Raw genomic sequence first — 27,896 nt, 5'->3', positions numbered from 1 at the left:
GAAAACCCCCAAATTCAGAGACGAGCCCTGTGCAGGAGGAGGGAGAGGAGCCGCTCCTGAAGGTCCCCAGCAGCATCACGAAGCTGCGGCACAAAAAAGAAAATGCCCAGCAGTAAAAACAGTGCTCAGCTGAGCTCGGAGCCTGTGGGGTTTCCTGGACTTTTAACTTGGGTTTGTTACCGGTGAAGGCATTCAGCGGCCAAGGCGCTGTGCCGCGGTTTGCGATGGTTTCGCCCACCACTCACCTGGAAAACCCGTTCCCCTTCCACGAGGGCGACTGCTGTGAGCAGGGACAGGAGCTGCTCCTGCCTGCGCCTCGGAGGGGTTCCCGGTCCCCCGGGGCCGTGCGGGACTTCCCTGCCCCTGGTCGGAGCTGGGGACGGGCAGGTTTGGGCAGTGAGTGCCCGTGGTGCGGGGGGGCTCCCAGCTCCCCGCCTGGGGCAGCTCAGTGCAGAGCCCGGAGCCGGCTCTAGAAACAATCTAATTAGAGACTACGCCAGGGCTAATTAGCCATGCTGCAAGCTCGCAGTAGCCCTGGCACAGTGCTGTGCTAATGTGGCCGCTCCTGGCTGAAGCCCGGCTCTTGCCTTTAGCTCAGTTACTTGGTCATGCCAGTGTTGGGAAACAGTGTTTGTATTATCCCGGGATTGAAACAAGCCTTTTCTCCCTCGCTTTGCAGAGAAGTGGCACACAAGTAAACCCGGCTCGTTCCTTGTGCCTGTCAGCAGCAGGTAGAGGCCAGAGCGGTGAGTGACACCCCGTTATCCACATTGCCCTGGATCCTCTGTCCCTCATCTCCAACAGGATGCGCTTCGGAGGGAGCAGCGGAGGGAGGTTAAATCATTTGTCAGAGATTTTGGACAAGTTGGTGGCAGAGCTGGCCTTGCAGCCCCATGCTGGAGTCCGAGGTGCCCGTCCTGCTGGCTTGCCCGTGCCAGCTCTTGACTAAATCCCAATCGCACCATGCCCTTCGGGGACAGAGGACTCGCGTGCCTCCCCTGTAGCGCTGGCCCCAGCACAGCCGCTCTCGCGGTCCCAGGCAGAAGCCTGAGTTCAAACATCCGTGGCATTTTCTTTGGGCGGTACCAACGTTTAAGGCCGAAAGCGAGCCCCCTTACTGGCATGTCACGACGGCTCGGGGGTGGATAAGGAGCCCGTTGTTCTGCGGAGGGGAGGATGCTCCGGGCGCTGGCAGCGCTCCCGTGCTGCGTGCCCACGGGGAGACGGCCGCGGCACGTGGGCTGGGCGGCGGCAGCGGGGCACGCACGGCCGGCAGCTGCTCTCCGCTCCCCACGGTCAAGCAACAAAGGACAAATTCATGGGGCCGAGAGCGGCTCTGCAAGCTGAGCACACTGGGGCATTATGGAGCTGGGTGAGGCAGGGCCGGGCAGCCTCTCGCCTCTGGCAGTGGGACGACCACCTTGTGCTGTATGGGACCACCTTTGCTCGCAGGATGCTGCCGGAGGCTCCCGGGATTAATTTCCGTGGCGCGCTGTTTTGCAGCCAAGAAATCTGAGAAACCCCTGGATGTCCTTCAGAACGACCCCGTGGAAAGCAACAGCCACTGCGAGCTGAGCTCCTCAGCAAAATGGAAGTTAACAATAATTTTGCCTTTTTTTCCCTGCAAGGGTTTTAAATACCAATCAAATTTCTTGCAACCCATTTTGAGTGAATGATGGTGAAGCTGAATGAAAGCAAGCAGTGCCACAGCTCTGCTGCCCTTTCTTACCCAAGTTGTTACAAATCATTGGACAAACTGACTTCAGAGATGTTACGCCTTTACTCAACCTTCCCTGTGGTCGGTGTGTGGATATAACATTTTGAGGGCCACAGACATCCAGCATTCTATGACCATTTTTCATTTAGCTTTGGAAATAAGCAGTGTCAAGCTGCTGTGTCAGTGTGGCTTAAATTCACAGGAGAACTCATTTGATTTGAAGCAGTTTATGTTATTAAATATGACTGCACAGGAGCCCCTGCGGGGTAATCCTCTATGATAAATGATGTTTGAAATGAGGGAGACCCGATACTGGCCGTCTCATGCTTCGGTCACAGTTAATCTGCAGGAACAGGGAAAGGCACAACGCAGCCACGGGTGTACAGAGCAAAGGGCAGAGGCTGGACTTTGACAAACCAGCAGTTAAACCTGCGACATGATCGGCCCGGGGTATTACAGCAAAGACAAACTGAACTGGAACATCCTTCTGTCACTCAGCAAAGCCAACGCTTACACACCCGCGGGTTTCTCTCCTGTAACGTGCAACTGGGTCAACTGACTCTCGATATTGTCTACTGCAGAAGTACCAGAAACCTGGCAGGAAACCTAAATGGCAAACAGAAGCCTCTTGTTTTCTGAAATCCCATTAGAAACATACATGAATTTCAACGGAAACAAGAGAAAACATCCATTTTCTGCAGGACTCTAGCACAGGGAGATACTTATTTGTCCTGTCAGTATATCACAGGCTCCAACTGAGCCAACGATAACACATGTTTTATTGGCCTTGGAGTGAAGTTTTCTGATCTAAATGTATTCACTCGGTTCTGACGTGAAAATCCATTAAGGCCTCTGATGCGCGGGCAGGATAAACGCGTGGCCACGGGTCGCTCCGGGGCTGGGAGGCTTTGCCCCAGCCGAGCCCAGAGGGCAGAAACGGGGCACCTGGGCTTTAAAAGAGACCAGGGTGAATGGCGAATGTATAGTCTTGTCATCGGTTGGGACTTGCACGGTTAACTCTTTCGGTGCCCTCTCTCAGCTGAAAAGACTACTCCAGAAGAGGTTTTCTCCAAGAAACTCTCAACATTCTCCTGTTCATTAGTGGTTGTGTAAAGGGTTTCCTCGTTGTCAGTAAATTTTTGGAGCTCTTCTGCCCCCCCTCCCCCCAAGATATTAGAAGAACTGAGCATCCTCAAGAGATGGAGTCAGGCTAATGGAGCCCTCTAACAAGGGCCTGGCTCTCTCAAAACCCCCAAAAGCAGAGTTGTGGCTGCTCTCCCCTTACAGCCTCTGCTCCCGCAGCCGCTGACAGAGGGGAGACCCTGCGGAGCCTCGGCCGAGGGGTGCCGGCTTCAACCCCGTCCCGAGCCAGGTTTTATGTGTCCGGACGACAGCAGAGCAGAAAGCGAAGAAGCTGCTCTCGTAGCTGGTGTTTGCTGCTGCTTGGGCTCTGCATGCCTGAGCCAGGCTACAATTTTGGTGTGGTAAAAATTGCTATATGACTCTGTCACAGCTGGGTTGTCCCTCTGCAGATTTCACACCAGTTTTTGCAGGGACAGGACTGGGATGTGCCCTGCTCCTGAGTTCAGGGTGTTCCCCTTTATGCAATACACCATGCAGGGCCTGATTAGCAGCTGACAGGCAGCTTTTGGCCCTCTCCTTCTGAAACAATCAGTATTTAGGGCTTGACCGAGAAGGTTTGGTGTGAGATAAGCTTCCCAGAGCGGGGCCAGGACTGAAGTAATAATTGAATAAGTGTGAGGCAGTGAATAAGCCACGTAAGGATGAGTCAGAGCAGCTGGAGGCAAAGCCGCTGCCCTTGGGAAGGAGGGAAAAGGCTCCTCGGTGTCTCCTCCGCCGCCTGCCAGCGGTGGGACCCAGCTCTTCCAGCTGCTAGAAGTCGATTTTTCGAGGGGGAAAGGCTGGGGAGGGACTTCCCTGGGGTCGGTGCTGGGGTGCACGGCACCCCGAGTCTGGGTGCTCGCTCCCAGGGCCGGGTACCTGCCCCTCTCCCGCAGACGTCGGGGTCGCGGCGGATCCGGTTGTGCCAGCGGAGCCGCAGCCGCTTCTGCCTCGTCCGTGGCGAAGCCGGGACGGGGCAGCGCGTGCTCGGCTTCAGGGAGGGAGGCACGAAATTCAGCATGTGCCTGTGGAGCTGGGGCTCAGGACCAGCGGTGTTCCCTGCCTCTGGAAGTCAGGTGTCTTCCCCTGGGGAACGTGAATTTATTTGGTGCTGTGTTACGCGAGTTGTACGTTCCTAATAGGATCGGGAGCGTGCTGTTGCCATCCCACTTCACTTCTGTTGGATTTCCCGCTTCCTTTAATTTTTTATCAATTTGTTTGGTTGCTGCTGTCAGTGGAGGTGGCTCTAGGGGAAGTGGAAGAAATCAAGTGTTTATTTTTAGAAACTGCAAAAAGAGTTCAGCCCAAGGCAAACACAATTACTTCAGGTTGCACGCAGGCTTCCGAAAAGCAAAGAAGAAATATTTTCTGAATAGCAAATGCCCTAAAACCCAATGCTGTGAAGCCACTGTGCAATGAGAGCACCACTTAACTATGTGAGGAGTACATGTAAGTCCACGGGGGTGGGAGGGGGTGCTGGCTGCTGCTCCAGACACCCCACTGCTACACGCAGCCTCGCGTACCCCGGCCCACGACGTGCCCCGGCCCCCCCCGGCCCCTTCCACGGGGCAGCCGAGCGGCTGCTGCTGCTCCTGGCAAAGCCTCTCCATCTCTCTCGGCCTGAAAGCCTGCCTCTATCCTCAGGGGTATTTTTCTGCTTGAAGGGGCCTCCCGGATGCTATTCCTGGACCAGTTTTAGGGCATTTGTTGCGTGAAGCTTCTGCTGGGTTGTTTCTGGAGAGCTCGTGGCTGGGGAAGAGGAGAAGGGGTGGGAGAGAGGCTCCTCGGTTGAAAGCTTTCACTCTATAATTAAGCTGAACAAGAGACTCTGAGCTAAATCTCTGTTTCTCTTGCTCTGCCTGAGCGAACACAAAGAGGAGAAAAGGACTGAATCAGACAATTAAAACAAGCAATAAAATTGTACAGAGAAGTCCGTGGAATGATTTTTCCTTGACACGCTCGCCCCCAACAAGTGCCACATGCCCTGTGTATAAATAGCAGCTGCCCAGACTTGCTTAATCATCCCATTGTTGCTTTATAATATTAATTAAACATTCCTGTGGGATTGTTCGCATCCTAATTAAGTCGGTAACTTACAAAGGACAGTGAAGAAACCAAACAAGTGTACGCTGGGGGATGCACAACCCCAATTTTGCTAAACTGTGTGCGACCGTGGTTAAAAAAAATATATCAAAATTGCAGGAGGACTGGGGTTAAAAGCATTTTTAATAGTCAACAACGATGGGGACTGTTTGATTAATGGTCCTTGGGGATCAAGAGCGGCTCTTTGCTCCAGGAGTGTTTGGAGGGAGAGCTGTAAGAAGCGAGCGGCTGTCTGGGCGCGCTGGAAGGGACAAGCGTCTCCCCCCATCAGCAAGACACGAGCGAATCGTCCCTGGCAGAAACCCACTGATATCAAAGGGCCAATTAATCTGCAGCTGCTCTGCAAGGGGGGCCGGGGACGGCGGGACACAAGAAGCTTCTTGAATCGCATTCAGCCGCCCCACGCGGGCGGCAGCTGGGGGCCGGGGCCGCGGCATCGCCGGCTCCCGCTGCAAGAGGAATCCTGAAAATCCCACCGGGGCAGGGGAGCCGTGCAGGTGGGAGGGCAGGGACGGCCGTCCAGAAACAGATCTGCACCAATACCCGTGTGCGATAATGTTCTATTGCAGTGCGATCCCGGCTTCGCTGACGTCTCCGGTGCCGGTGGAGAAACCGGTGGAGCCTCTGCCCTGCCGGAGAAATCTTCCCCAAGGGAAGGAACCACCAGGTCACGTTCCCCTGCCTGCTTGCTGGGCTGAGGCTCGTCCTCCCCATCTTCTCCTTTCATGTAGCGAGGAAGACTTGAGCGCATTGTTCCCGACTCAGACTCATGCACCCTGCAGGGATGTACTGTGAATTACTTCCCAAATTATGTGAGTAATTAAAATCAATGAGAGGGTATCCTGTTAAATAACATAATTAGATGAGCATAGCGAGCAAGTTGAGTGCAATAGCTTTTTTGTTCTCCTGCCTGGAGACAGCTTTTAACTCTTTCCCTCTTGTCTCTTCCCCAGGAAAGGCAGGCAGGGCTCTTCGGTGTGCCGACGGCCGTGCCGCTCTGCATGCTGCCCTCTTGCTAACGCTGAGGTTTTCCCAGGATCTCCAAAGCCTCTGCCTGCTTCCTTCAGTGCTTCTTCCAGGCACAGGATTGTCTTTCTCCTATGCAATGCTGCAACTTGAAGCCCTTGAACATCTGAAACTCAGAGAAAATAGAATTGACTATCCGCTTGAATTCAAGACCATGGCAAATTAAAATGTCTCATGCAGTGCTGCACTCCAGCCACTGAATTGTAACGGAGGGCCCCACAGAGTGGAAATGAGAATTAATCTTGATGTGCATAATGAATTGTCTGAGCCTTTCACCCTCAGCCCTACGGATGAGGTGCAGCCGCAGGTAACTGTCTCCCAGTCTGGGTGTTTTTCCACTGTGTAAACCAAGATGTGGGGCCGGGAAGGACGAGCGGCAGCGCGAGCTCGATCAGCAGCCTCAACCAAAGGTCTCGGTATACAACCATGTACATTCACAAAACCACTTTTTTTTACTGTGTTGTCTTAATTCCAGAGGAAACTAAATGGCTCAGGAACCCAGGTGCTAAGAGTCATTTTGGTTCTATTTCTGCCTGTTTCAGGGCAGGGACTGGAGCCTCCGTCCATTAAGAGATACACGTGGATAGCTCTTTCTTTCTGCATGGAGTGCTATTAACTCCAAGGGGGCTCTGGTAAGGGTAAAGGCATCTGGCCAGATGGCTCTCATTGCAGGGCTGGGATCTAAATAATTAATTTATAGTATCATGTTCATGACTTTGCCGTCTCCCAAAGGAAGCCCTGAAAAGTCCTTAACTTGGTGCTTATTTTTTCCAGCTGCGATGTACAGGGAGATGTGAGTCTATGCATTCTGTTTTATTTTAAGCTTGTTTGTGATTTTCCAAGGTAGTGAATTGTTGCAAAGACGCATCACATCTAATTACACTTGTCACATTAAATCATATTGCGGCAAAAAACCCGAACCCCTGCCGGGAACATAATCCCCTCCGGTAGGGATACGGGGAAATTTACCTTTGACGTGCCGCAGGAGTGACAGGTTGTTCTAGAAGAGATTTAAACGCGCACGCAAAGGGCACGAGCACGCCGTCATGGAGCCCTCGCCACGCGGCAGCAAGCGTCCCTCCTGCCCCGCTACAGTGCCGGCACCGTCCCCGGCGCACAGCCACGCCGTCGCCCCGCTGCGATGCTGGCGGCTCGGGGCGGCTCGGGCACCAAGGGCTCGGCTCGTCGGGACGAGAGCCGGTCCCGGCACGCTTCCCTGCAGCAAGGCAGGGTTGCACCGGTGTTCGTAAGCAGAGGAAAAGGAGGTAGGAGGAATCGCCCGCCGGGTGTTTGTAAGAAACCGCAGGTTTTGCTGCTTTACAGGCAGGCTACGAGTGTCTTATCCTGTCCATCGCTAGAGTGATTTAGAGGTGCCATAAAAGCCCTGCAGAAGGAGGACTTTTGCTCGACTTTTCCTGGCAATACATCTTATCTCCAGCGAATTTCCCAAGACTCTGTTTGTAGCCGCAAGTAGAGTGTTTGTTCCCATTCATCTCAGGAGACACCTTAACAAGGCAAATAACACGTACATTCTCTGAAAAGCTCAGATACTCTTGCTAACAGCATTGCTAACATCAGTGACATGTTTGAAAACCAGGTAAGCGGTAAATAGAAAGATCCCCACTTGAATTCTTTTAAATCCAGAGGACCCGAGCTCTCCTTTTTACAAGCAGAGCTCAATTCAGGGTGCAGGAAACTCGGTACAAAGCCGGCCATGAATCGTTTCCACACAATTAGCACGAGTGCATGCAGATCAGGCAGCTGCATGCATAAATGCCTGGCTGCCTGCCTTTGGGTGCAAACTCTCAGTAATTGGTCTGGGACAGAATGAACAGACGAGGAGGGGGAAAGTCTGAGCAGGTAGCTCGGGAGACCTGCAGCCGAGTGATCCCAGAACGGGACCGAAGGCGAGGAACGTCCTCAGAGCCGCGCAGGGTTACGTGATCCCGGCTCCCAGGAAGGGAACGCGCTGGGCTCTGCAGGGACCTTGGTGGCGGTGGCTCCAGGGACCCGAGCTGCTCCCCTCGACCTCAGCGGGGTGAGGGAGAGACCAGGTCCCCCCAGTCCCTAGGACGCTTTTTTCCCGGCTGCCTTGGCCGGCCGTGCCGGCTGACGGGAGGGCTGTTGGGCTGGACGTGGTTAGCGGAGTCGCCGGGCGCACGGACGTGCTCGGAGAGCTTGTTCCTTGCCACGTTACAGCGCTGCCTGCCACGGCCTCTGCCCACGCCGCCGAGTTAACTGGGACCTCGTTTCATGCTGCCCTTCCGAAGGGACCTGGTGCTGCAATGCCTTCTGTCTGGAGCAGAGGTGACGGATACTCTGCCATGTTCCTGCTCTCTGGAGACACCCAGTCAGTCCTCTGAGGAGCTTTTTCAGCTCCAGAAGATTGTTGCAGAGCACAGAGGACAGAAAATACAGAGCGGAGGCCTGGAATGACCCTTCAATTATCCCAACTAGGCAAAGGGAGGTTGCTGTTAACATAGGCGTTTAAGAATAAAGCAACCGCTTCATCGGGCAACTGCTTATCCCAGTCCCGGAGCCTCCTCCCGCTGCTCCCGTCAGCTTGCGGAGCCTTCGGAGGAACCAGCCCTCTGCTCCTGCCAGCCTTCAGCCAGGCTCTGCCTCCGCAGCGGCTGTCACCGGCAGAGCAAAGGGACTAATTAAACCTGACAGAATGTCACGTTCGTTATCTCTAGGTTCGAAATGTCACATCGCTAACTCCAGCCCGATGTCATGAACGCGGCGAAGCCCTCTGGGAAGGTCCAGCCTCGACTGCCGGCTTAGTCCGTTAATGAGGGAGCAGAACTCCCTCCTCGTTGCCTGAGCAGTGGGACCCCCCCAGCCCCCCAGGGCAGCGCGGTGGTGCCGGACCCAGCACAGAAGCCGCGTGGTAAAGCCGGCGTGAACCACCCCTGTGCCGTGGGCTCTGCTCTGTGCCAGGGCAGCCCCTCTGCCCGCCCAGGGACCCCGTGCCAGCCCCGCGGGAGGAGGTGACGGCCGGCGATGAAGGTCAGCCCCAAGCTCCTCTTCCTCCGCTCCCGCACCGAGGCCGCAGCCACGTCCAGCCCCTTCCCCCCGCGCCGGCGGAGGGGCCCGGGTGGGCTTTGGTGCAAAGGACGGAGTGAGCGTGAGCAAGGACCCCTCAGCCTCCTCTCCGGACCCTGGAGCTTGTGTCCTGCCGGCTCCGGTGGGATTTAAGGGTGCATTTATAGCATGTCGGAAAGTGCTTTCCGAATTAACCTCCAGCCTGCCCAAGGTGAGGACCGACACAGGATCAGGCGTTTCTTCTTTCTGGGATATTGATTTCCCCCCTCCCTTTTTCTTTCCTGTTCAGCGAAAGCCAGGAAATCTGAGCCAGCTCCGAGGCTTTGCTCAATACCGTTATTGCAGGAAACGCTCCTGAAAAACACGCAGATGAGAAGTCGCTGGAGGGGGCGAGCACCCGGCCACGACCGACCCCCCGGCTGCAGAAAGGCAAGCGGGGAGGCTGAGGGCATCAGCCCCGACAGGGACGCTGAGCCTGGGCTACGGCCCCGTCTGGCCGGGGCAGAGCCAAGCCGAGGGGGTGACGGTGCTCCCCCAACGGTGCCACAGCCCGGCCGCGGCCGCGGCAAATGGTTGCAAAAAACCTGGGGTTTATTTATGCTTTAAAATCAGCACACGAGACTGCCTGCCAGCTGGAAGGGGGTACGATTTCTTCATTAGAAATGCCACGTGGATACAAATGAACTTGAACAAAAGGAAAGAGAAATAGAATACAGCCTCTTTCTGCAGAGACAGGGACGCTAAAGAGGCACGGTCCACGTTTTAGAAATGCTGTTTAAAGAAGTAGAAGATATTCTGCTGCTGATTAGTAATGCCATGAAGGCCATTGGGAATGTGCTGGAGTGAAAAAAACAGTGCTGGACTTTTTGAATAAAGCGGATCTCAGTTCAGCAAGGATGTGGCAATTGGTTTCTTTTCTGCCGGACTCAGTACAAGGGGAATCGTGGGGAAATTGTTAAATTTGCTCAGTCTCCAGTCAGAAAGCCTTTCGGGTTAGTTAGGCACATCAGCACGGATGGTTAACGGGGACAGAGCCGAGTATCGTTAGGGAAGACGAGTGCTGGCCCAGGGGAGGCTTCGGCAGGGGCGCAGGTTTGCAGGCACGTGGGACCCTCAGCTTCAGCGGGTAAATAGTAAATACAACCTGTGTCAGTGGGAAAGGAAAACACGACGGGCAGCAGCCAGCCTGTATTTTCCTTTCCTCTTGCCCAGCATTAGCCTAAGAAGCCCCATCCCATTGTCAGAAGAATAAGCTGTGAAATGGTTTTGAAAATAAAGGCTTTTTAATTACAGGCACATTTGTGAGCCTTCTGGAGGCCATCTGGCTGGAAGAGCGGGGTGTTAGCATCAGCGCTGGCGGGGAAGGGAAAGCCCAGGGAGGCAGAGTGAGGAGCAGCCCCTGGAAAAGCACTCTATTAATGTTAAGAGCCAAATCCTCTCTATACATTAAGCCATATGGGCCAGGCCCAGCACCTATCCATTTCAGCGGTGCCAGAGCCGCTTGGCAGCGGCAGAGACGCGATGCTGCGTGACGTGGGCTTCGGAAGGGGCTGGGCTGTGCTGCTCATCCAGCCCGTGGCCCAGCAGGACCCCGGCCACCCCCGGCAGAAGGGGAATCCTGCAAGCACCAAGAGCACGGAACACCTTCCCCCCCGACCTGCCCCTGCCTTCTGCCCACCGGCGCCGGAGGGAGGTCTGCAGCCCCATCCAGCAGCAACCTCCTCCCCTCGGCTGCAAATATGAGGTGCACAGTGAACAGCAGCTCCCCTCGTGTCAGTTTATTAATCCCTGGTGTTTGAATGAGTGTTATTGGCGTCAAATTAACTCCAGCGCATTTGATCCCATCTGGGCTCAGCATACCCCAAGAATAGAGGTTTCTAATAAACCCGAATGCCCAAGCTTCATTTGCCATTGCTGCCTTCCACGGGGCAAGTTCATGGGGGAATGTGTTTCTGTAATTATTGTCCCGTGTTTGGTATTAACCGCTCCTATCAAAGATGCAGAACGCAGCCAGGGCCTCATTAAAGGCTGTCATTGTGCTAATTAGGTAGGTTTCATGCTTAATAACAGGGAACTATTTCATGGCAGTTTCATGAAAAAAAGAGGAGGAAAAGCCATTATAATTTCAGGAAAAGTCCCTGGAGAAGCGAAATGGTAATTCACAAATCCTACCCTGATCTATTAGCAGATCCTGCTCCGGAGACCAAATTAGGTAGGGTGTCTGGCTTGGCTGATATTCTTTATTATTTGAATGCCTCTTAAAGAATATTTATTAAATATTTTTTTCCTCTTAAGGACTTTGAGATCCAGCTACATCTACTAGGAATTTTCAAGTGGCTGTTTGAAGCCTAGGTCACACTGAATTTGTCACTGCAAACACCCTGGAAAATCCCATTTCACTGCAAAACATCCTTTGAAGATACACTTAAGAGTCAGAGAGAACATAAATACATTTGAAACTATGTTGGGCATTCGGTCAGCTGTCTGTGCAAAGTGCCCTGGTAGGGATCTGTTCCTTCGAAAAAAGAAGAAACTAAGCAAATACCACCACCTCTGCCCTGGGGCCGGTGTTCATCCTTTGTGGTCCCCAAAGCCGAACGCTCGCTTCGCCAGCAATTGCAGGCAGAGCGGAGGGAGGAGCAGCGGGCGCCGGGGGTGAAGGGACCCTGCGCTGGCCCTGACCCCGGCTCCGATCCCGCTCACGGGGATTCGGGTGGGAGCGGGCACGGACTCCGCAGTGCCGGCTGCAGCGGGAGCAATTATTTTGGGTGGGAAAGGAACACGTGGGTGGCAGCTGGGGCCACGAACTGCCCTTTCCACGTGAAACCAGAAACAATAGCGTTTCCTCTGAGCAGGGACAGAAAAGGCTGGGTTCAGCAGCTGATCTTTGGGCAGCTCCCTGGCACAAGCGCCCGCGGGCAGGATGACCTGGCTCTGCTCCGTGGGCCGGGGCAGCTGCCGGGAGCACGCGGGGCCAGAAGTGCTCCTTCTCAGGAGAAACTTCCCATCGGCTCCGCGCGAGACCCCGTCGGCGGGGGGAGCGGCACCGCGACAGCTGCTGGGGTGGGGGATCCAGCATTTGCAAGGCACCGCGTGTGCCGGCAAAGTGGGTTTGGGTTTTTTAAAGCCCTGGGTTGCACAGCCTCTGCAGGGTGCTGGAGGTGTGGGCTGGACGGGGGCGGCACCGACGGGAGGCAATGGGGGGCAATCCCCGAGACCTGCTTTTCCCACGGAGTATGTTCCCAATGTACATTTTAGGCTCCAGATCTCCCTGTGTCCTGCATAAACTCATCCTCTTTCCTGGATAATACATGGCCTTGGAGAGGTAACCACCTGCAGAGACGTACCCTTCATCTCTCGGCTGAAATGTCGCCGTGGCCGTAGCTGTGCCCGTCTCCCTGCCCCGCCACGCTCAGCCTGGGCCCTTGCCGGCTGCCCACCACACTCATCGCAGCTGAGGGCAATGCTCAGTGCCAAGTTTAAAAGCCCCTGGTATGGATGCTTAGCAGGTTAGAGCCTTTCTCCATCCGGCATGGTGCTTCTCTCTGCATGGGGCTCAGCCTTCAGGGCCAGGCTGGGACGTGCTCCTGGGGATGGGGGGTACCGTGGGGCAATGCCATCGTGCTCGGTGCTCCCCGCTGCTGCGTCAGCCTGGCCCCCGGCTGGGTCCCCGCGGTTGTGCCTGGGCAGCGGGGAAGCCCCGGGGCGAGGCCACGCTCTCCGGGGACTGAGGTTGGTGCAGGAAAAGCTGTTGCTCTCTCTTGTGCTGCTGCTTACAGAAAGCTCCTTCTCCTCTTTGCTGACCCTATGGAAAGGCTGGTGGGAGCTGGGAGGGTGTCTTTGTAACAAACAGGATGAACTACTGATAAAAGAGGGGGAAACCAAAATGCTTTAGGAACAGCCTTTCGGTATTCAGAGAAATGAAGAAGGGGAAACAACCAGACCTAAAGCCTGTGAGAAGGAAAAACAAAAGCTTGCTTGCAACTCAGGTTCCTGAAAAAGTGCTGAGCATAGCTTTCAGATGCTGACCCACTCCTCTCCTTGTATGGGCAGAAACAGGGCTTGCCTTGTGCCTATATTTAATTTGCAAGGGAAAAAAAAAAATTCTCCCTCCATGCCTCTGCTCCACTGGCCTCTCTGTCTTGGGAAGTTACAACAGGAATAGAATTGCATGTTTGAAAAAAACCAATACTACTGCTCACTCATAAGCCCTTCCTAAACTTGGAGTGAGCGGAACAGGTTTTTGCAACCTAACACTGCTGCACACACGAAGCATCTGGTGAGGGTAAGGGAAATGGGGGGCTGCAATGCAATCAATAGGCTCTGCGCCGTCTTCATGCTCCGAGATTGTGGCTCAGGGAGCTGCTGGGAACTTGCCTTGGTCACGTTTAACTCCTGGAGAGGAGAGGAGAGGAGAGGAGAGGAGAGGAGAGGGGACCCACGGCGGGGCAGGAGGCTGCGGCAGGACCCGCGTGGGCTCGTCCCTCTCCAGCAGCCAGGGACTGTGCGGCTCCGAGGCCCTTCCCTCAGCAGCAGTTTCTCCCCCAAACATTTCTCCCTCCGCCTTTTCCCCGTGCTGGGGGAGGAAGATGGACGTTGAAGCGTTACCCGAAGGCTCTCGGGGACGTGCATGGGCTGCAGTGGGACGTGCCTCCAGGGCAGCGCTGGGACCCTGGCAGGGAACCCGGCTGCAGCTATTATCCCTGCTATGATTTATAACCTCTCCTTGAATGGAAACTCTCCTGGCCGCTCCCCAAACTCCCCGGTCCCCGCTGGGAACAGGCTGACACAAACCGCGCGCGCTCCCGGCTCCGACCCCCGCCAGCCGAGCCTTTCGTGCCTACTCGGCCGAGTTTTCATGACGGTGAAAACCCAACAGCTTCTGCCCTGGAGAAAAGCAGGACTGAGGGTCGCCCCGGGACGGAGTTGGCCCCGGAGCGCGCTGGAGACTGATGTCACTTTATTGGTAACTCTTGGAGAGCCGGACACTGAAGAACTTGGTTCTGTCAAGACGAGGTTTGTACACAACAGCAATAGGAAACAACAACAATAAACGTCCGTTGCAACTTTGTAACTTGGTGCAACCTCAACAATAAACTTTTGCAACACTGCATCTGGTGCGACCTGTGGGGAGAAGGGCATGGGGAGAGAAGGAAAACCTGCTGAGAGCTTGAGGGTCTCAAATTTCCATGGAAAGAGCCTTGTGTCCTACTGGTTTAACTGGCAGGGGAAGGAGAGATGCTGGGAGCACGGTGGAAATGCAGTTTACAGGGAAAACCCCACAGCTGAACTACAACAAAGCTGGGGTTCAATGCCCCCACTTAGCAATTAAGTCTTATAAATTCAAACTTATTTCTTTCAATTTAAATAACAAGTGCTTCAGGTACAATGCTTGAATTGCCTGGTTTATAACCCAGTTTTAAGTGCACACAAGCAGGAATAGATTTTTTTTTTTTTAAAAAAACCCATATATATATTTGCACACTCATACACACACATGCACACAGTGAATTTTGTGCTGCAGCTATTTTAACTAGAGATGACGGAATGGGCCTGAAGTGGCTATCTTAAGCTGGGCTCCAGGACCTGGTCGTCCATGGCACCACTCACCCTAAAGCTGCTAAAGATTCTGATTACTTTTGCAAATATCAGTCCCCAAAAGTCTCCCCACATGGGGCTGTGTCAGCTGCTGCTCGGACTGCCCCTGAAGCTGTAGTTCTCTGGAAAATGCCACTTGCAGGCGACAGAAGCCCACAGCATGTTTTGCAGAGGACTCCTCTCTCATCTCAGTCCATGTTGAGAGCTCAGGGGTCTCCTGAAAAGAAGTGTACGGCCTCCAGGTCCTCCCCGGTGTGGAACAAATGCTTGGCAGAGCAGAGAACACCGACGACCTCAGACCCAAACAGCTGTATTGATGTCAAACCCAGACTGGGTGTAGTCTATGGTATCGTGGACTTTCTTGGTGCCAATTTTGGGTTTCTCAACATTGCTTTCTGCCTTCGGGCACCTCTCCGCTTTGCTGTGATGGTTCTGGATGTTCCCATGAAGTGGGAAGTAAAATGTCCCCTTCAGTTTGTTCATCTTTTTGGGTCTCTTAGAAATTTTGGGCTGTTTGTCTTCAGGCGGAAGCCAGCAAGGTTTCTCCTTGAGAAGCCTGTCTCGGTCTGGCCGAACGCTCCTCAGGAACTTCTTGAAGATGTTGGCTGTGAGGGAGAACTTCCTGCAGAGCTCCTGGGATCTGCTCATGGACAGCGACGCCTCGTTCTTTTCCCCCTTCTTATCCAGCTCTGGCAGATCCAACCAGTTCCCAACCAAGTCTGCAAAGATGTTATCCCCCAGCACCAGCGGCTGCCGATTCCTGCTCTGGGACATCAGGGAGGATGTCCAGTCATGGCCATCGTCGCACCCTGGGCACTCCTGGCATGCTGGCCAGCCCCCAGCTGTGCCCTGGCTACTGGGCTTGAATGTCCTTGGGCGGACGTGCTCCGCTCTGATCGACGCAGAGGAAGGTCCTTTTGGGTGACAAACATCCTCATCACGGAGGCTCCTGAAGGAGGAGGGGGTCTCTTTAAGGTGGCCGCCTGCCGGCAGCGCAACGGGATGGGACAAACCCACCGGCCGTGGCACGGGACACGTGAGGGACGTGGGGCCGTGCTCCTCCACCGGTGCCTCCCCCCGCAGCCCCTCGTCCTGCCGGGTCCTGGGCACATCGCTGCTGCTTCGGCAGCACTGGTGCTGCTCAGTGCCAGAAACGGTGCTCCGGCTCCCCGAGATGTCCAACTGCTCCAAAGCTGTCTGGACCTGGAGGAGTTTCAGCTCCTGCAGCGCACCCATCATGCAGTTCATCTGCTCGTGCAGCCCGTCTCCAACCTCCTTCATGGATAGCTGTGGAGGGAAGGAAGCAGAGATCGAGTCAGTGTCCCCAGGAGCGAGCAAGAAAATTTTGACCAAAGGGCAGGAGAGCTGGGATGAGCAGCTTTCTGAAACATCACCTCGTCCTACTGACTACATTTTAGATGCGTCCTACCTGTACTACATCCATTTCATGGAAGAGCAATTGGATTTTTCTTAGATTTTTCTAGGAGTTTCCCTCCAGGAATAAGAGGAGCTGACAGGAGGAGTGGATTTTTTGACCTGACAACAAAAATAAATAGTTTGAATTTCCATTGATTGCTTGGCACAAATCCAAGGTGTAGAACTATGAATGGTTCTGGCTGCCACCAGTCTTAGCATATTCTTCTGCTTTTGTGTCCTTTGTGCCCTGTAACTAACTGAAGTCAGGAGTCAGAATAATGAACAGAAGTACCTTCCACAAAGAACCCTGCTTCTTTACCTAAAGTGCTAAAGTAAATTAAACATAAACCCCATTAAGAATGGCATTGTTACTATATAACATGTCTTCAGATCTTAATACCCTCATTACAGGACAATCAAAGACATTTCAATGCACTTGAAATTTTGTACAAACCAACCAACAGACTCAAAAATTACTTACGTTAAACTAGCAATCCCTTTGGTTCCCAAGCTAGAGCCTTTAGTAGCAGTTCTGCTTTATCCCTGAACCTTGCTATAAAGATTTAACTTTCTATACTAGACTTAAAATAAGCAAACTATTTTCCAGAGCTTCTAAACTTCCCCCTCCACTCTTTCTCTCTGTTGCTTTCTCTCCCTCATGTAGGATCTGGATCATATTCCCAAAGCGGCATCATAAAACAAATGGGCTATACTTTCCAACAGCTGCCACTTTTCTTTTTTTTTTTTTTTTTTTTTTTTAGCAGGGAGGGGGAGTGGGGAATGGGAAGGAGAGGGGAAGAACAGCAGGGGATGGCAGGGCTGGAGGTGAAGACTTGTCACATTGATGTAAGGTGGTTTGCAGAAGAGATTACCACTGTCTAGGAAAAGCTTCAGCCTACACTGTCATAAACAGTTTAAAAGGCTCGTCACAATTTTTGTACAGAAATAGATCTCAAGCTTGGGGTGAAAAAGGACAGATGCATCTTATGTTCAGCTTTACGTGATCAAGGTTTACTTTTTTACATCTCCTTCATTTTAACTAAGTTAGTTCAATTCCTTGCTCTATTTCCATTTCTGTGTGTGGATCTGACCAGTGAGAAAGAGCAGTCATCAAAAAATCGGATCCTCTGTAACAATCTAGCTCCATAAGCAGAAAGCTCCTCAACAGTTTCTGACCACAAATCTCCATTTCAAACCCCAGAACCTAAAACTAGCTGGCAGGTTACGATCATTTTTCATAGCTTCACTCCCAAGAAACTTATTTATCACCCAGAAAGAACACACAAGCTGTGAAGATACAGAAAATCTGTGTTTAGCTTCCTGATTACACTATCAAGTGTCTCCAGCTATCTAATTTTTTACCATCAGCAAATAAACCTCTACTTCTGTAGACATGCAAATAATGCCCCACTTACAGACTAACCAAGCTCTTGGGTTACCCGTACAAAAGCTGGGGCCATATGCTCTACAAGCCTCAGACAAAACTATCACCTTACCTCTCCAGATTTGCTGTAATGCTTCTTGTCCTAACCTTTCTCGCCTTATTAATGGAAGTCTGTTTTATCTGGGGCTTTGCAAAAAGCTGGATTTGGAGCCAGCTTGGCCCCTCATTGGCCACTTCCCACCAAATCCCCTGGCCGGCGCAGCGCTGTAATCACGCCGTGGTGAGTGACGAGGTCCTGCGGTAATGACTGGGCTGATCAAACCCTCGGCATATGCTGGATGGCTCTGCTGTTCACCTCATTGATTCAATTAACTCCCCCGTGATGGGTGGTATCATTACAATGCATACCTCATCCAGCGAGGCTCTATTAAGCATTAAAATTTCATAGGCAGCATTTATCGTCAGTGTGGTCGTTTCTCATGGGCAGATCCCGTCTCCCCCTGACAAGAAAAGACCTGAGTCCCGAATGCTCGGGCTCCAGCACTTTTCCTTCTGAACAAATGAGCTTGTTCTGCCAAACCTGGCACCAGCACCAGCCTGGCGAGCCCGAGCCACTGGAGAAGGAGTGGAGATGTTTTCATCAGTGGAAACGCTTTCCCATGAATGACCACGAGGTTTGGACACTTCTCCCCCGATGCCCAGCGCTGCTGGCGCCGAGGGCTGGGCTGAGCCGTCCCCCTCACAGCAGAGGGGGAGAAACGGGGGCTTTTGGGACATGACTCGTCTGCCTGGTTTCAACAACCTGCTTTGGGGTGGGACGAATCCTGCCCCCTGGACTTAGCCTTGGTGTCCCTCTGGCCATGCGATTCCCACCATCAGCAAGATAATTTTAAAGATCCTGAGGCTTTTAACTCTGCTTGCAAACGCTGCTAAAACTTTGGGTTGTGCAAGTTAAAAAAAACAGCAGACAACTACCCCTCTGCTTTAGCTTTTGCTTTTCGTGGTATCTGTTCAGTCTTTTAAAGAACTGAAGAGTGAGTGAAACCCAGCCCAAAGTGAAGTCACTGACTTCTGCCGTCTGCAGAAGGGGCTTGGATTTCATCCACTAGTAATTACCCTGAGGTAATTAAGAGTCCTCACCTTGGAGAGAAAGCTCTGGAGGAAAAAAAAAAAAAGCTTCTTCCTCCGTGTCTAACAGCCACTCTCTCTGCTTTGCCAAGAAGATCTCAGTTCTCCCAAGTTCAGACTGGCTTCTCTGAGACTCTTCAGAAAAGGAACAATCTCCCACAGAAGAGAGACCACCACCCTCATGAAGGTTCAAGATTGAACTATCCAGGCTGCTAGAGGACAAAAAGTTTCTGTGCATAATCCAGCAGATTGGGCTGGAGGCCAAACAGATGCTCTGGCTGCAAGGTGATGGGAACTCAAGGCTGAATGGACAACCACTGCAGCCTCGCTGGCTCTGTGGTCACACGCTTCACGTAGAAGGAACTGGAATTTGTGATGAACTAAAGTGCAATTTCAAACAGAGCGTGAATGTGACACAAAACCCCAGAGAGCCTTAATTTGGCGTGGAGAGAGACCCTGACTGTACTTGCAGGGGTTATGCAAGTGACATTATGTAAGCTGGCCACCATGGGGCATCAGGAGATGTTCTGTCTTGTGCATGTTTGTGAGCTGTAAATCCCAAACCTGTTGTTGAATCAGCCCCACGCTCAGTCATGCTGCAGAGCAGAGTGCAGGGGAAACGGCATTCATTACAAAACTTCGGGTCTAGCACAGAGCTTGCTCATCAGCATCCTCCCTTCTTGTATCTGCTGGTCTCTGCTCGAGGTGCACAAATACGTCAGCATTTCAAGGGACTCTGGGTGTCTAATTTGAGACACTTTGTGCTTCAATACAAGTGGTTGTTTGGCACCTCTGCTTCCAAGAAAAGCCAAATTAGAACTGCGACAACTTGCAGATGCTCAAATTTATAAAACAGGTAAAAATCAAGTACCTCAAATTGCATCTCATTACTTTTTCTGAAACTTTCGCAGTCCCTAAAAATTGGCATGAAAAAGTTTTAGTCGAATTCTGAACAAGCCAACGCAGATGCCTTTTATAGCAAGACAAGTACGCACAGGGCTGAGCACTGAGTTGGTTGTGATGCACGTGTTCCACTTCAGTGGCTGGGATTTGGTGCGTGATGTTAAACGTTTCTTCTCCAGCAGTAAGGTACTACCTCCAGATCAATCTTCCTGGGAAGGCATGGACAAGGCAGCTCTGGCTAAATGATTCTCCAAAGCAAAGCTTGCTTAAACTGCAATCACCCTGAACATTGAAAACTGAAGGGCAAAATTCAAAAGCTTTTCAAGCACTTTCAAATGATCATCAAGGAATATTCAGTGTGAGGGGGAAAAAACCCCAACAAACCGTGAACATCTTGCAAAACTGGCAGAGTTCAAATATGGAGGTTTTTTACATTGGAAATCTACCATTTTGAGTAGCAAAGGTATCAATCACTTTGTAAGCCATGCCTTTTTAATGATTTCCTCAAAATACTTATTTCCAGAACTACAACTGCTATTGGTTTACACAGTCTATAAATCGATGATCTTCCACCACTGATTAACACAGCAGGAGGACAACTTGCCCCAAGGAACATCCTCCAGCAGTTACGGGCATTTTATCAAATTCAAAACCAAACACCTGAGATCACGAATAAGGGAGATTTTGCTTGTCACTTCCCACTTCACAGGTAAATAAGTAACTTTTTTAACCCTCTTTGGGTACTAATGTTTTCCTATTAGCACCTACGTTCACCGATTTCTCAGAATGCAGTTCCCATCAATCCCCTCGAGCCACAGCTGTCTGTATTCCCAGCACATCCGCACATCTGGCCTGCCCAGGACTGCAGCAGCTTTGTGATGCTGATGGGAGAAAAGGAAAAAGCCTGCTAACACACCATGGCTTTCAGCTGAGCACAGAGAACTGAAAAGAAGAGCTCTGAGTGTGTTTGTTGTAATGAGGAGGAAGACAGATGTCCAGCTCTTAGGTAAAAGAAATGCAAAGAGAGGAAGTTATTGCTAAGAGGACAGGAAAGAACAAATGGCAAATAGCAGATCTTAATAATAGTGCTGATAGGCAACAGAACCAGCAACAAACAATTGGTCTTTAAAGAGGATGACATAATAGAGACCAAAATTATTTTAGAACTGCTGAGCTGATCATATTGTTTCTGTGTTTTCCTTTGGGTCACTAACTAGATTAATCTTCAACAAGCCTGCAATTGTGGCTGGGCATAACTCTTCAGAGCACGCTGCACAGCTCACGGAGAGCTGCTTTCCAGCTTGATGTCGCACCCTTCTTTTTCTTCCCTGCAATCTCCTTTTTGTCCTTTTATCACAAGAATTTCAAGTCTCTTTTCTACCTCTTGTCTTTCCAGAGTATTTTAGGCATAACCGAGGATGTTAACTGTGAGCTCACAATTTATCTGAAAGAGGAAGGATGCTGAAACTTTACCAAATTTTTTTTTTCCCCATAGTTCGAATAGATCTTAAACAGATGTTAACCATGAAAGGCACGGTTCACATCACTCAATTAACCATCTTCCTTACTCAAGTGCCTTCCTTTCCATTGCAACGATATTGTTCTGTGCTTCCCAATCACACTTGCTACGTTTAAAGGCAAATTAGAAAATCAATTCTCTACAACCAGGAAATAAATGGACAAAAGAGAACTCCACCCTTCAGACTTTTATTCACAACCTAGGGATAAGAGAGACTACAAGCCTCAAGGTACAGACTGACGATTGAAGATGATGGTTAAAAGTGTTGATTTTCAGCCCAGCGGTCTGGTTTACTGGGGGATCTGGTCTTTAACGTTCCTGAATATGTGCAGCTGGGAGTCTAAAAGAATCCACCGTCATCTTTAGGAGTCTTCTCTGGAGACAAACAAGTGGACAAAGCCCACGACTGCTTTTTCTCTCCCCAGGTTATATGTGACAGGACATCTCCTGTCAAGTTACTCCTTTGCACCTTCTCTTAAGGCAACACCAAGGAACAAGATTCTGCAATAACCACCCGAGTTTCTAACGACACCTCCTGCAGAGATGGGCAAAGCCATCCTTAAAGGGACCATTTTATCAGCAGAGATACAAATGGAGCTGTGTGTTCCCACCTGTTAGAGTGACGTTAGACCTTGAGGTCTGTCATTTATGCCTTACTCTACTGCAAATCACAAGAGCTGCCCCTTCAGAAATAGCAGTAATGAAAACACAGCAGACTCCTTTTCAAGTATGACACAGTTACCAGAATAGGACCCAGTGTGAGACAAAGAGTAAAAATAATTGGCTGTATTTTTCACTCAGACCAAATGTTCTATTCCTGCAAGATATTCATAGCAAGAAACATTGTCTACCAGGACATAAATTAATGTAAGAAGGGAATCGGACTCTATCAAACTCAATAATTTGATGCATTTATGATGAATGTGCAGGGAGAACATTCAAAAGTTCAAGTCAGAGTGGTACGGTTTGTTTTAGGTACCTACTTTAATACTTTTCCTCCCAGAAAAAACCACCAGAAAACCCAGAAATGTCCTGGATTCCTCAAGAAAGACCGAAACATGCAAAGTAAAGTTACAGATACAGCTGACTTGACTGTGACCCCTCGCCTGTTACAGCTGTACAAACCCCAAGTGTAAGATAAATCTGCCCCATGAACTCGCCAGTCCCTAGCTAGATAGTAAGTGATTTATTCTTATTGTAGAAGAGCCTCAAAACCCCAATCCCGTGGTACGTATGCTGATGTTACTATGTATAAATGCAAACAATCCCTGTGTCAGAAAGTTTACGGAGGTAATGCCATCTGCAGCGTGAGATACGGAAATGAAATTCCTCTCTGCTAATCCCTGAGCAAGATAATTCTTGTTAAATCTGATTTTTCAGCTAAGATAACATTCTGTAACTTGGAAAGCAGACATCATATTTCTGTGGCTCAGAATGATGTTTGCAGACTCCGAATCCAGCCAATAAAGTCAAGAGGACTTTTAGGATTGGTATTAATTGCATTAATGGAAGATTCGCAAGCTCGGTGGCTCATTTCACAACTGCCATATGAAGGACAGGTGAGAGAAGGAGTGGAGAAGCACGACTTATTCCATGCCAGGCTTACAAACCAGCACCGCATGTTCTTGCAAACCACACTGCGTCCACAAATCTCCAGGGCCCTTCCACAGGAGGGGAACAAGGTCTTCTGTGTTTTCAACATAGAGAGACTGAGGTGCAGAGAGCTGGCACGGCTTGTCCAAAATGGCTCCATAGCACCGGGATGAGGACCCCAGCTTCGTCAATCAATCCGACTGCAGAGCCCCCCGATCCCACACCCAGTTGGGATGAATGGCTGTGTCAGCTGAGGCTCTCCTGGCTGTGAAGCATTTGCACGTGAAAGCTTCTGAATGAATTCCAATCAAAGGGACACCACACATGCCAGAAACTATCAGCTTACAATGGAAAACATGCGATTGGAATAGGAGATCTCTCATTGACTGAAATGGGTCAGATTCACCCTTCGGAGCCATGGCAGAGCTTTCCCAGGGGAGATGCGAAGACCGGTGCAAGCACGCCCAGACCCACGCTCATCTGTGACTTGCCTGGCAAAGCACGGTGTGATCTCAATGCATAGCCTGTGTGTTGAAATGCTGGGCCATACCAGCAGCCCAAACCAAGCCCACAATTATTTAAATATGTTTTTAATACACAAAGCAGAAGAAAGAAAAATCAGAGCTGGAATCCTCGAAGCCCACACTGGTGGGTGATAGAGCTGCACTTGAAGATAGCCCTTCCTTGGGAACGGGGAGCTGTGCCAACATCTGCTCTTTTTTGAGACAATCCCCTCCTCAAAACTAGCCAAAGGCTGCAGTAGTTTCCACTGAGACAAATTAAAGTTCTGCTAATCGAATGGCCTCTAGCTTTCATGTGTCCCACAGACCAGCCTCAGCCAGCCTGGTTCCTCAAACAGGGCATTTTTGCAGAACACCCCTGCACGACCCTGCTCCCTCCCACCCGACCGGAGCTGCTCCTTGGACATAATGCAAACCACTGTGTTTCCAAGTTTGCAGTGATGCCCTGGAACTGGATTCCCCTTTAGCTGCACACGGGGTGGCTCATTGTCTAGATCTGGCCAAGTCCTTCCCACCATTCCTCCCGCATGATTCTTGGTTCTGGTGCATTTAATGTCTGGAGGCATGACCTGCCCAGTAATGAAGAAAGTGGCAGAGAAGCAGGGTCAAGAGGTTCAGTTCCCACTCACCATTCAATGCAGATGGTCCCAGCTGTCTATTGCACTGCTTGCTGGTCTTTAAAGAAACATTAATCTATTTTAATTCCAGGCTATCTTGAAAGTATTGATTTTTAAAAGATGTTATTGCTCAGGATATCATTTATGGTTGTTTTAATTAAGACAGTCCTCCTACCTTCACTAAATGCAATCTGCAGCTCACTTAAGTTGCTGATGAAAGGAATTGTTTCTGACGGCGTGCTGTAAGGCAGAGGATCTCTCCAGCTGTCACTCTGTGGGCTGTCCTGGCACGCCTGTGCTCACAACAGCTCCAAGACTGCACTCTGATACCCTGAGAATTTGTTGTTGAAGTAAGTTTTTAAGCAACAACAAAAAAAGGGAGGGGGGGCAGATTAGTCCTGCTGAAGGTGACAACTCCCCTCCCCAGTTTTTTAAGCCACTTTATATACATAAATCTTTGCCAGGCTAAGGTCTTGGTTTATCAATATAATAAAAATTGGCACATTTTTACAATTCAAAAAAATACATTACTGCATTATAGCACGGGTATGAACAAACCCAGAATTTTCTCATTTTAAGTATTTTTTGGTTTTCACGTTGTGAGGGATCTGCCTTCCTTTCGAATATATTCAAATTCTTCAGAAGTTACGTTGTGTGCTACAAAATAGGCATGTTTTGGACTCACAAGTAAAGGTGCAATGTTTAGGCTTCTATAAAAAATACTGCTCAGATACTGAAACTGATTTGTTTAGAAGACAAGACACAGATTTAGGAACCTCATTCTAAGCACGCTCTTTTGAAAGTTACTCTTTTTACCCATCCCACCTTCCAACTCGTCCAGATTCTAAAGATCTTCCAGATTATAACACACATGTCCTGGTTTACAGTTTGCATTTCATTCATCGCGCCCAGCGTACAGTACACTAGTGACTCTCATTTTCCTTTGTTTTAGTTTGTCTTCCAGCTCCTCTGCTTGCTAGGGCAACATTGGTAACGCTAGCAGGTTAAATGTCATTGCTGCCACATTTATTGGGAGTAAAGCCCGGGCTTCACGCGCCACGTCCCATCCGCAGGAGCACCGGCGACTCCCTGGCCTGCCCTGGGCACAGCTGTAACTTTGCGTGTCTCTGTATTGACTCAAACCGTGTTGCTTACAGGCGAGACGTTTCCCGTAACGCAGGCAGGACAGCAATACTGTGTCCGAGCCCGTTCTGTAAAACTCCGGCTAGCACAAACACCAGCTGAAAACAACGTCCTAGTAAGCCCTGAACCGGGAAGCTGTTGTGCATGAGAAACTTCACCCACCCGTTTCTGCCCTGCCTTGTCTTCCCCTTTTGTTCCCATTATCTGTTTATCTGAACAACGCAGGACTCCCCAGCCAGCCAGACCTCCCGAGCGCTGGAACCCTATTTTGGAAAGGGCCCGTTCTCCCTACCAACCCGCCCCCAGCAAGCCCCAGTGCACCAACGGTGCCTCTGGCTTGCGGACAAGCCCAAGCGAGTTCAGCGAGTGAGGTTACCGTCTGAATGGGAGCGGGAGGAGGGAGAAAACAGCGCTGATTTATGACAAAGGGTTTCCCATTAAAGAAGTAGTCTTTTCGGAGGTGGCGAGCGCACGCTCCGTTCGCATCACTTTGATGCCCGTAAACTTATTCTGATCGGCGATTTCTGCCAATGTTTCTCCGATTTCCCATCCTCGCTGGCATCTTTTCTTCAAAGCCACCGGAGCCCCCCTCCGCCCCCCCCCCATCTTCTCTCTCGCAGACGAACGGACCGGCGGCATCCGACCGACCGACGGACGGGCGCTGGGAGCCAGAGCCCTGCCGCCGACTCGGGGCGACGCAGACGTGAGGGGAGCGGGGTGGGGGACACCCACACCCACACACACACCCACAGCCTGCGGGGGGACCCCGACCTCCCCCCGGCCAGGCGGACACCGGCCGTGCCCGGGACCTGCCCTTCCCCTCCCGCGGCGGGGGCCGCTGTCCCGCACCCCCCCCCCCCACCCAAAAAAAAAAAAAAAAAAAAAGAGCCGAGCCCCGCAGAGCTCGGGCTCCGCGCACCGCACAGGCACCGGCCGCCGCGGTCCGGACCCCGGGACCCCCCCCCCACCCCCGCCCGCCCCCTTACCAGCTCCTGCCTCAGCCGCCGCAGGTGGTGCTCCATGGCCCGGCGCGGCGCGGCCCCTCCATGCGGCCGCTCCGCCCGCGCAGCCACCCGCGGTGCGGGGGAAGGAGGGGGGGGAAACCGGGCGGGGGGGGGGTGGGGGGGCGGCACCGGGGGGCGGCGGCTGCTGCTGCTGCTGCTGCTGCCGGCGGGGCAGAGCCCCGGCCGCGCTGTCGGGGAGGGGGGCGGTTTCGGGGCCGCGTCCCCGAGCGGCGGTGCGCTGGGGAAAAAAGCAGGGGGGGGGGGGTTGCCCCATGCTCCCCCCTCCCCTCCACGGGCTGCAGGGCCTGGGAGTCCCGGTGGAGGCGTCAGAGGGTGGGAGGCTTCTTGCGTGGAAGAAGCAAAGCCGGGAGTCGGGGACGCCGGTAGGGCGGGAGTTCGTGCGGGGAATCGGCCCCGTCTCCCTGCCGGCAAAGTTCGGTGGGTCGGACGGCTGCGGTGGAGGTTCCGCGGATCGGTCGGCAGAGACCCAGCACCCCAACAGAAGGGTGCACTAACCGCCATGGCCTTAATCGCGACAAACGGCACGGCCGCCCAGTTGTGGCTTTTCCCCGTTTTGTGCCGTCCGGGGGGGTGGGTTGCTGCGGGGGGGGGGGGGCTCGTCCCTCCCGGGACAAGGTGAGCGGTGGCACCTCGGGGGATGTGAGAGGTTCCCCTGGAAGGTGGCGATACCGCCAGCGCTGAACTTCGCACATGAGCGTGCCGTTGCCAAAATGCCCTTTGTCAGGAACAGCACACGCTTAGGGAGCTGCGAGAAACAGGTGCCGCAAATTCTTAGCGTGGGTTTCTTTTCAGAACGGCGGGGGTTTTATTCCTCGCAGCGTTTCGGCTGAGAGGAGTCTACGCACACGGCAGCAGCTGGAAACTGCCTGGAGATGAGGGGTATCGTCAGTGCTACAGATGCACTCCTCTAAGGGCAGGATTTCTTCCCCTCCGATCAACAACCTCTGATACTGCTTGTCACCCCAGGAAATCAAACAGATGCACAGATGAGCCAGGAAAAAATACAAGCACTTTTGTATCATCAGACTTTATAACTGCATTGAATTTGAAAGGGTCTGCATTTTCCGGCGTTTCTCATATATCTGTAGTATTCTCAGCTTATATGCTAGATGTGTTGTTTAGATGATAAACACTGAGTCCCCTGTAATGGTTTAGCAAGGTTTGTCTGAATCGTTCTGCAATGGTAAAGAACTCAATAGGGTGAGAAATACTACTCTGTGCTTTCAAATTTGGGATGAAAAACCTAATCATTTGCTTTTCCCCATAACTGTTAGTGTTGACAAAGACTGGCTAAGATCTTTGCCTTTCTAGGTCTTCATTTTTTAAAGGAAAACATTTTTTTATAGTTGGTAATAGGAGTTTGCTTGTTTGTAGAAATCAGTCTTGGTGTTTGAAAGCTGACCTTTGTGTCAAAATCTAATTTAAACATGAAATTTGCAATCTGCCCTTTCCTGTATGTTTGGAAAACACTCTAGAGTTAACATTTATTGATCCTTCCAGCATCTCTTTTATTATTGCTCGAATTTTCCTGTCTCTTTACTCACTTTGGGGTTTCTATTTCCTATCTATTAAGGAAGCGTGAAAATTGCATCTGTCTTCAGGGGTCTGTAGAACGTGGGGCAGTAAACACATTAACGTATTAAAGGAATGACCTTAGCAAAAAGTTAATCACTTCCAACGGGGTATGCTATGATGTGAGTGGGATACCTGCCAGTCTTGAGTCTTTCTTAAAGTCTAACCCAGCTAGCCGAGCTATAATTTTTTCTTGAAATCTGGCTGGATTTGTTGGCCAGCTGGTTGTTCCCCACGGCCCAGGGTTGGGGTATGTATTTTCCCAGCCTACCCAAGCATATCAAGTATCATATGGCAGGTTTGAACAGCCAGTCAGTGGTAAAAAATCAAAAAGATGGCACCATGTGGAGACTACAAGCTGAAACGCCTGCCTCTGCCAGTTATTAAGAGTACAGAGAGTGACCCAACTTCCCTTTCCTCTTTCTGTACCCCAGACAAGGATCCGTGTTCAAGAAAAGCTGCAG

General features: G+C 51.5%; 1 protein-coding gene across 6 annotated transcripts; it reads right to left on the bottom strand.

The window, feature by feature from the left end:
• Positions 1–13,962: 13,962 nt before the first annotated feature.
• INKA2 (inka box actin regulator 2) lies at positions 13,963–25,920 on the bottom strand. Of its 6 annotated transcripts, none has more exons than XM_049831926.1 (3): positions 17,524–17,563; positions 16,041–16,147; positions 13,963–15,898 (listed from the first exon to the last, which is right to left on the bottom strand). In XM_049831926.1, exons 2-3 carry the CDS (start codon positions 16,053–16,055, stop codon positions 14,906–14,908), a joined length of 1,008 nt encoding a protein of 335 aa, XP_049687883.1. In that variant the 5' UTR covers positions 16,056–16,147; positions 17,524–17,563; the 3' UTR covers positions 13,963–14,905. The 6 variants fall into 6 exon arrangements, with proteins under 6 accessions (XP_049687883.1, XP_049687884.1, XP_049687882.1 ...); XM_049831927.1 differs by lacking the exon at positions 17,524–17,563 and adding an exon at positions 16,509–16,667; XM_049831925.1 differs by lacking the exons at positions 16,041–16,147; positions 17,524–17,563 and adding an exon at positions 25,822–25,920.
• Positions 25,921–27,896: the final 1,976 nt, after the last annotated feature.

This window comes from Accipiter gentilis, chromosome 29 (genome assembly GCF_929443795.1).
Source record: "Accipiter gentilis chromosome 29, bAccGen1.1, whole genome shotgun sequence".
Taxonomy (NCBI): Eukaryota; Metazoa; Chordata; class Aves; order Accipitriformes; family Accipitridae; genus Astur; species Astur gentilis.
This window is presented reverse-complemented; position numbering and strand designations above follow the sequence as displayed.

Bases quoted from the DNA above. Each gene is read 5' to 3' on its own strand.
- INKA2 (XM_049831925.1), bottom strand. From the start codon at position 25,857: ATGGAGCACCACCTGCGGCGGCTGAGGCAGGAGCTG. The intron at 15,899-25,821 runs GTAAGGGGGCGG...TTCCCTCCACAG, and splicing joins GGCGGCTGAGGCAGGAGCTG to CTATCCATGAAGGAGGTTGG.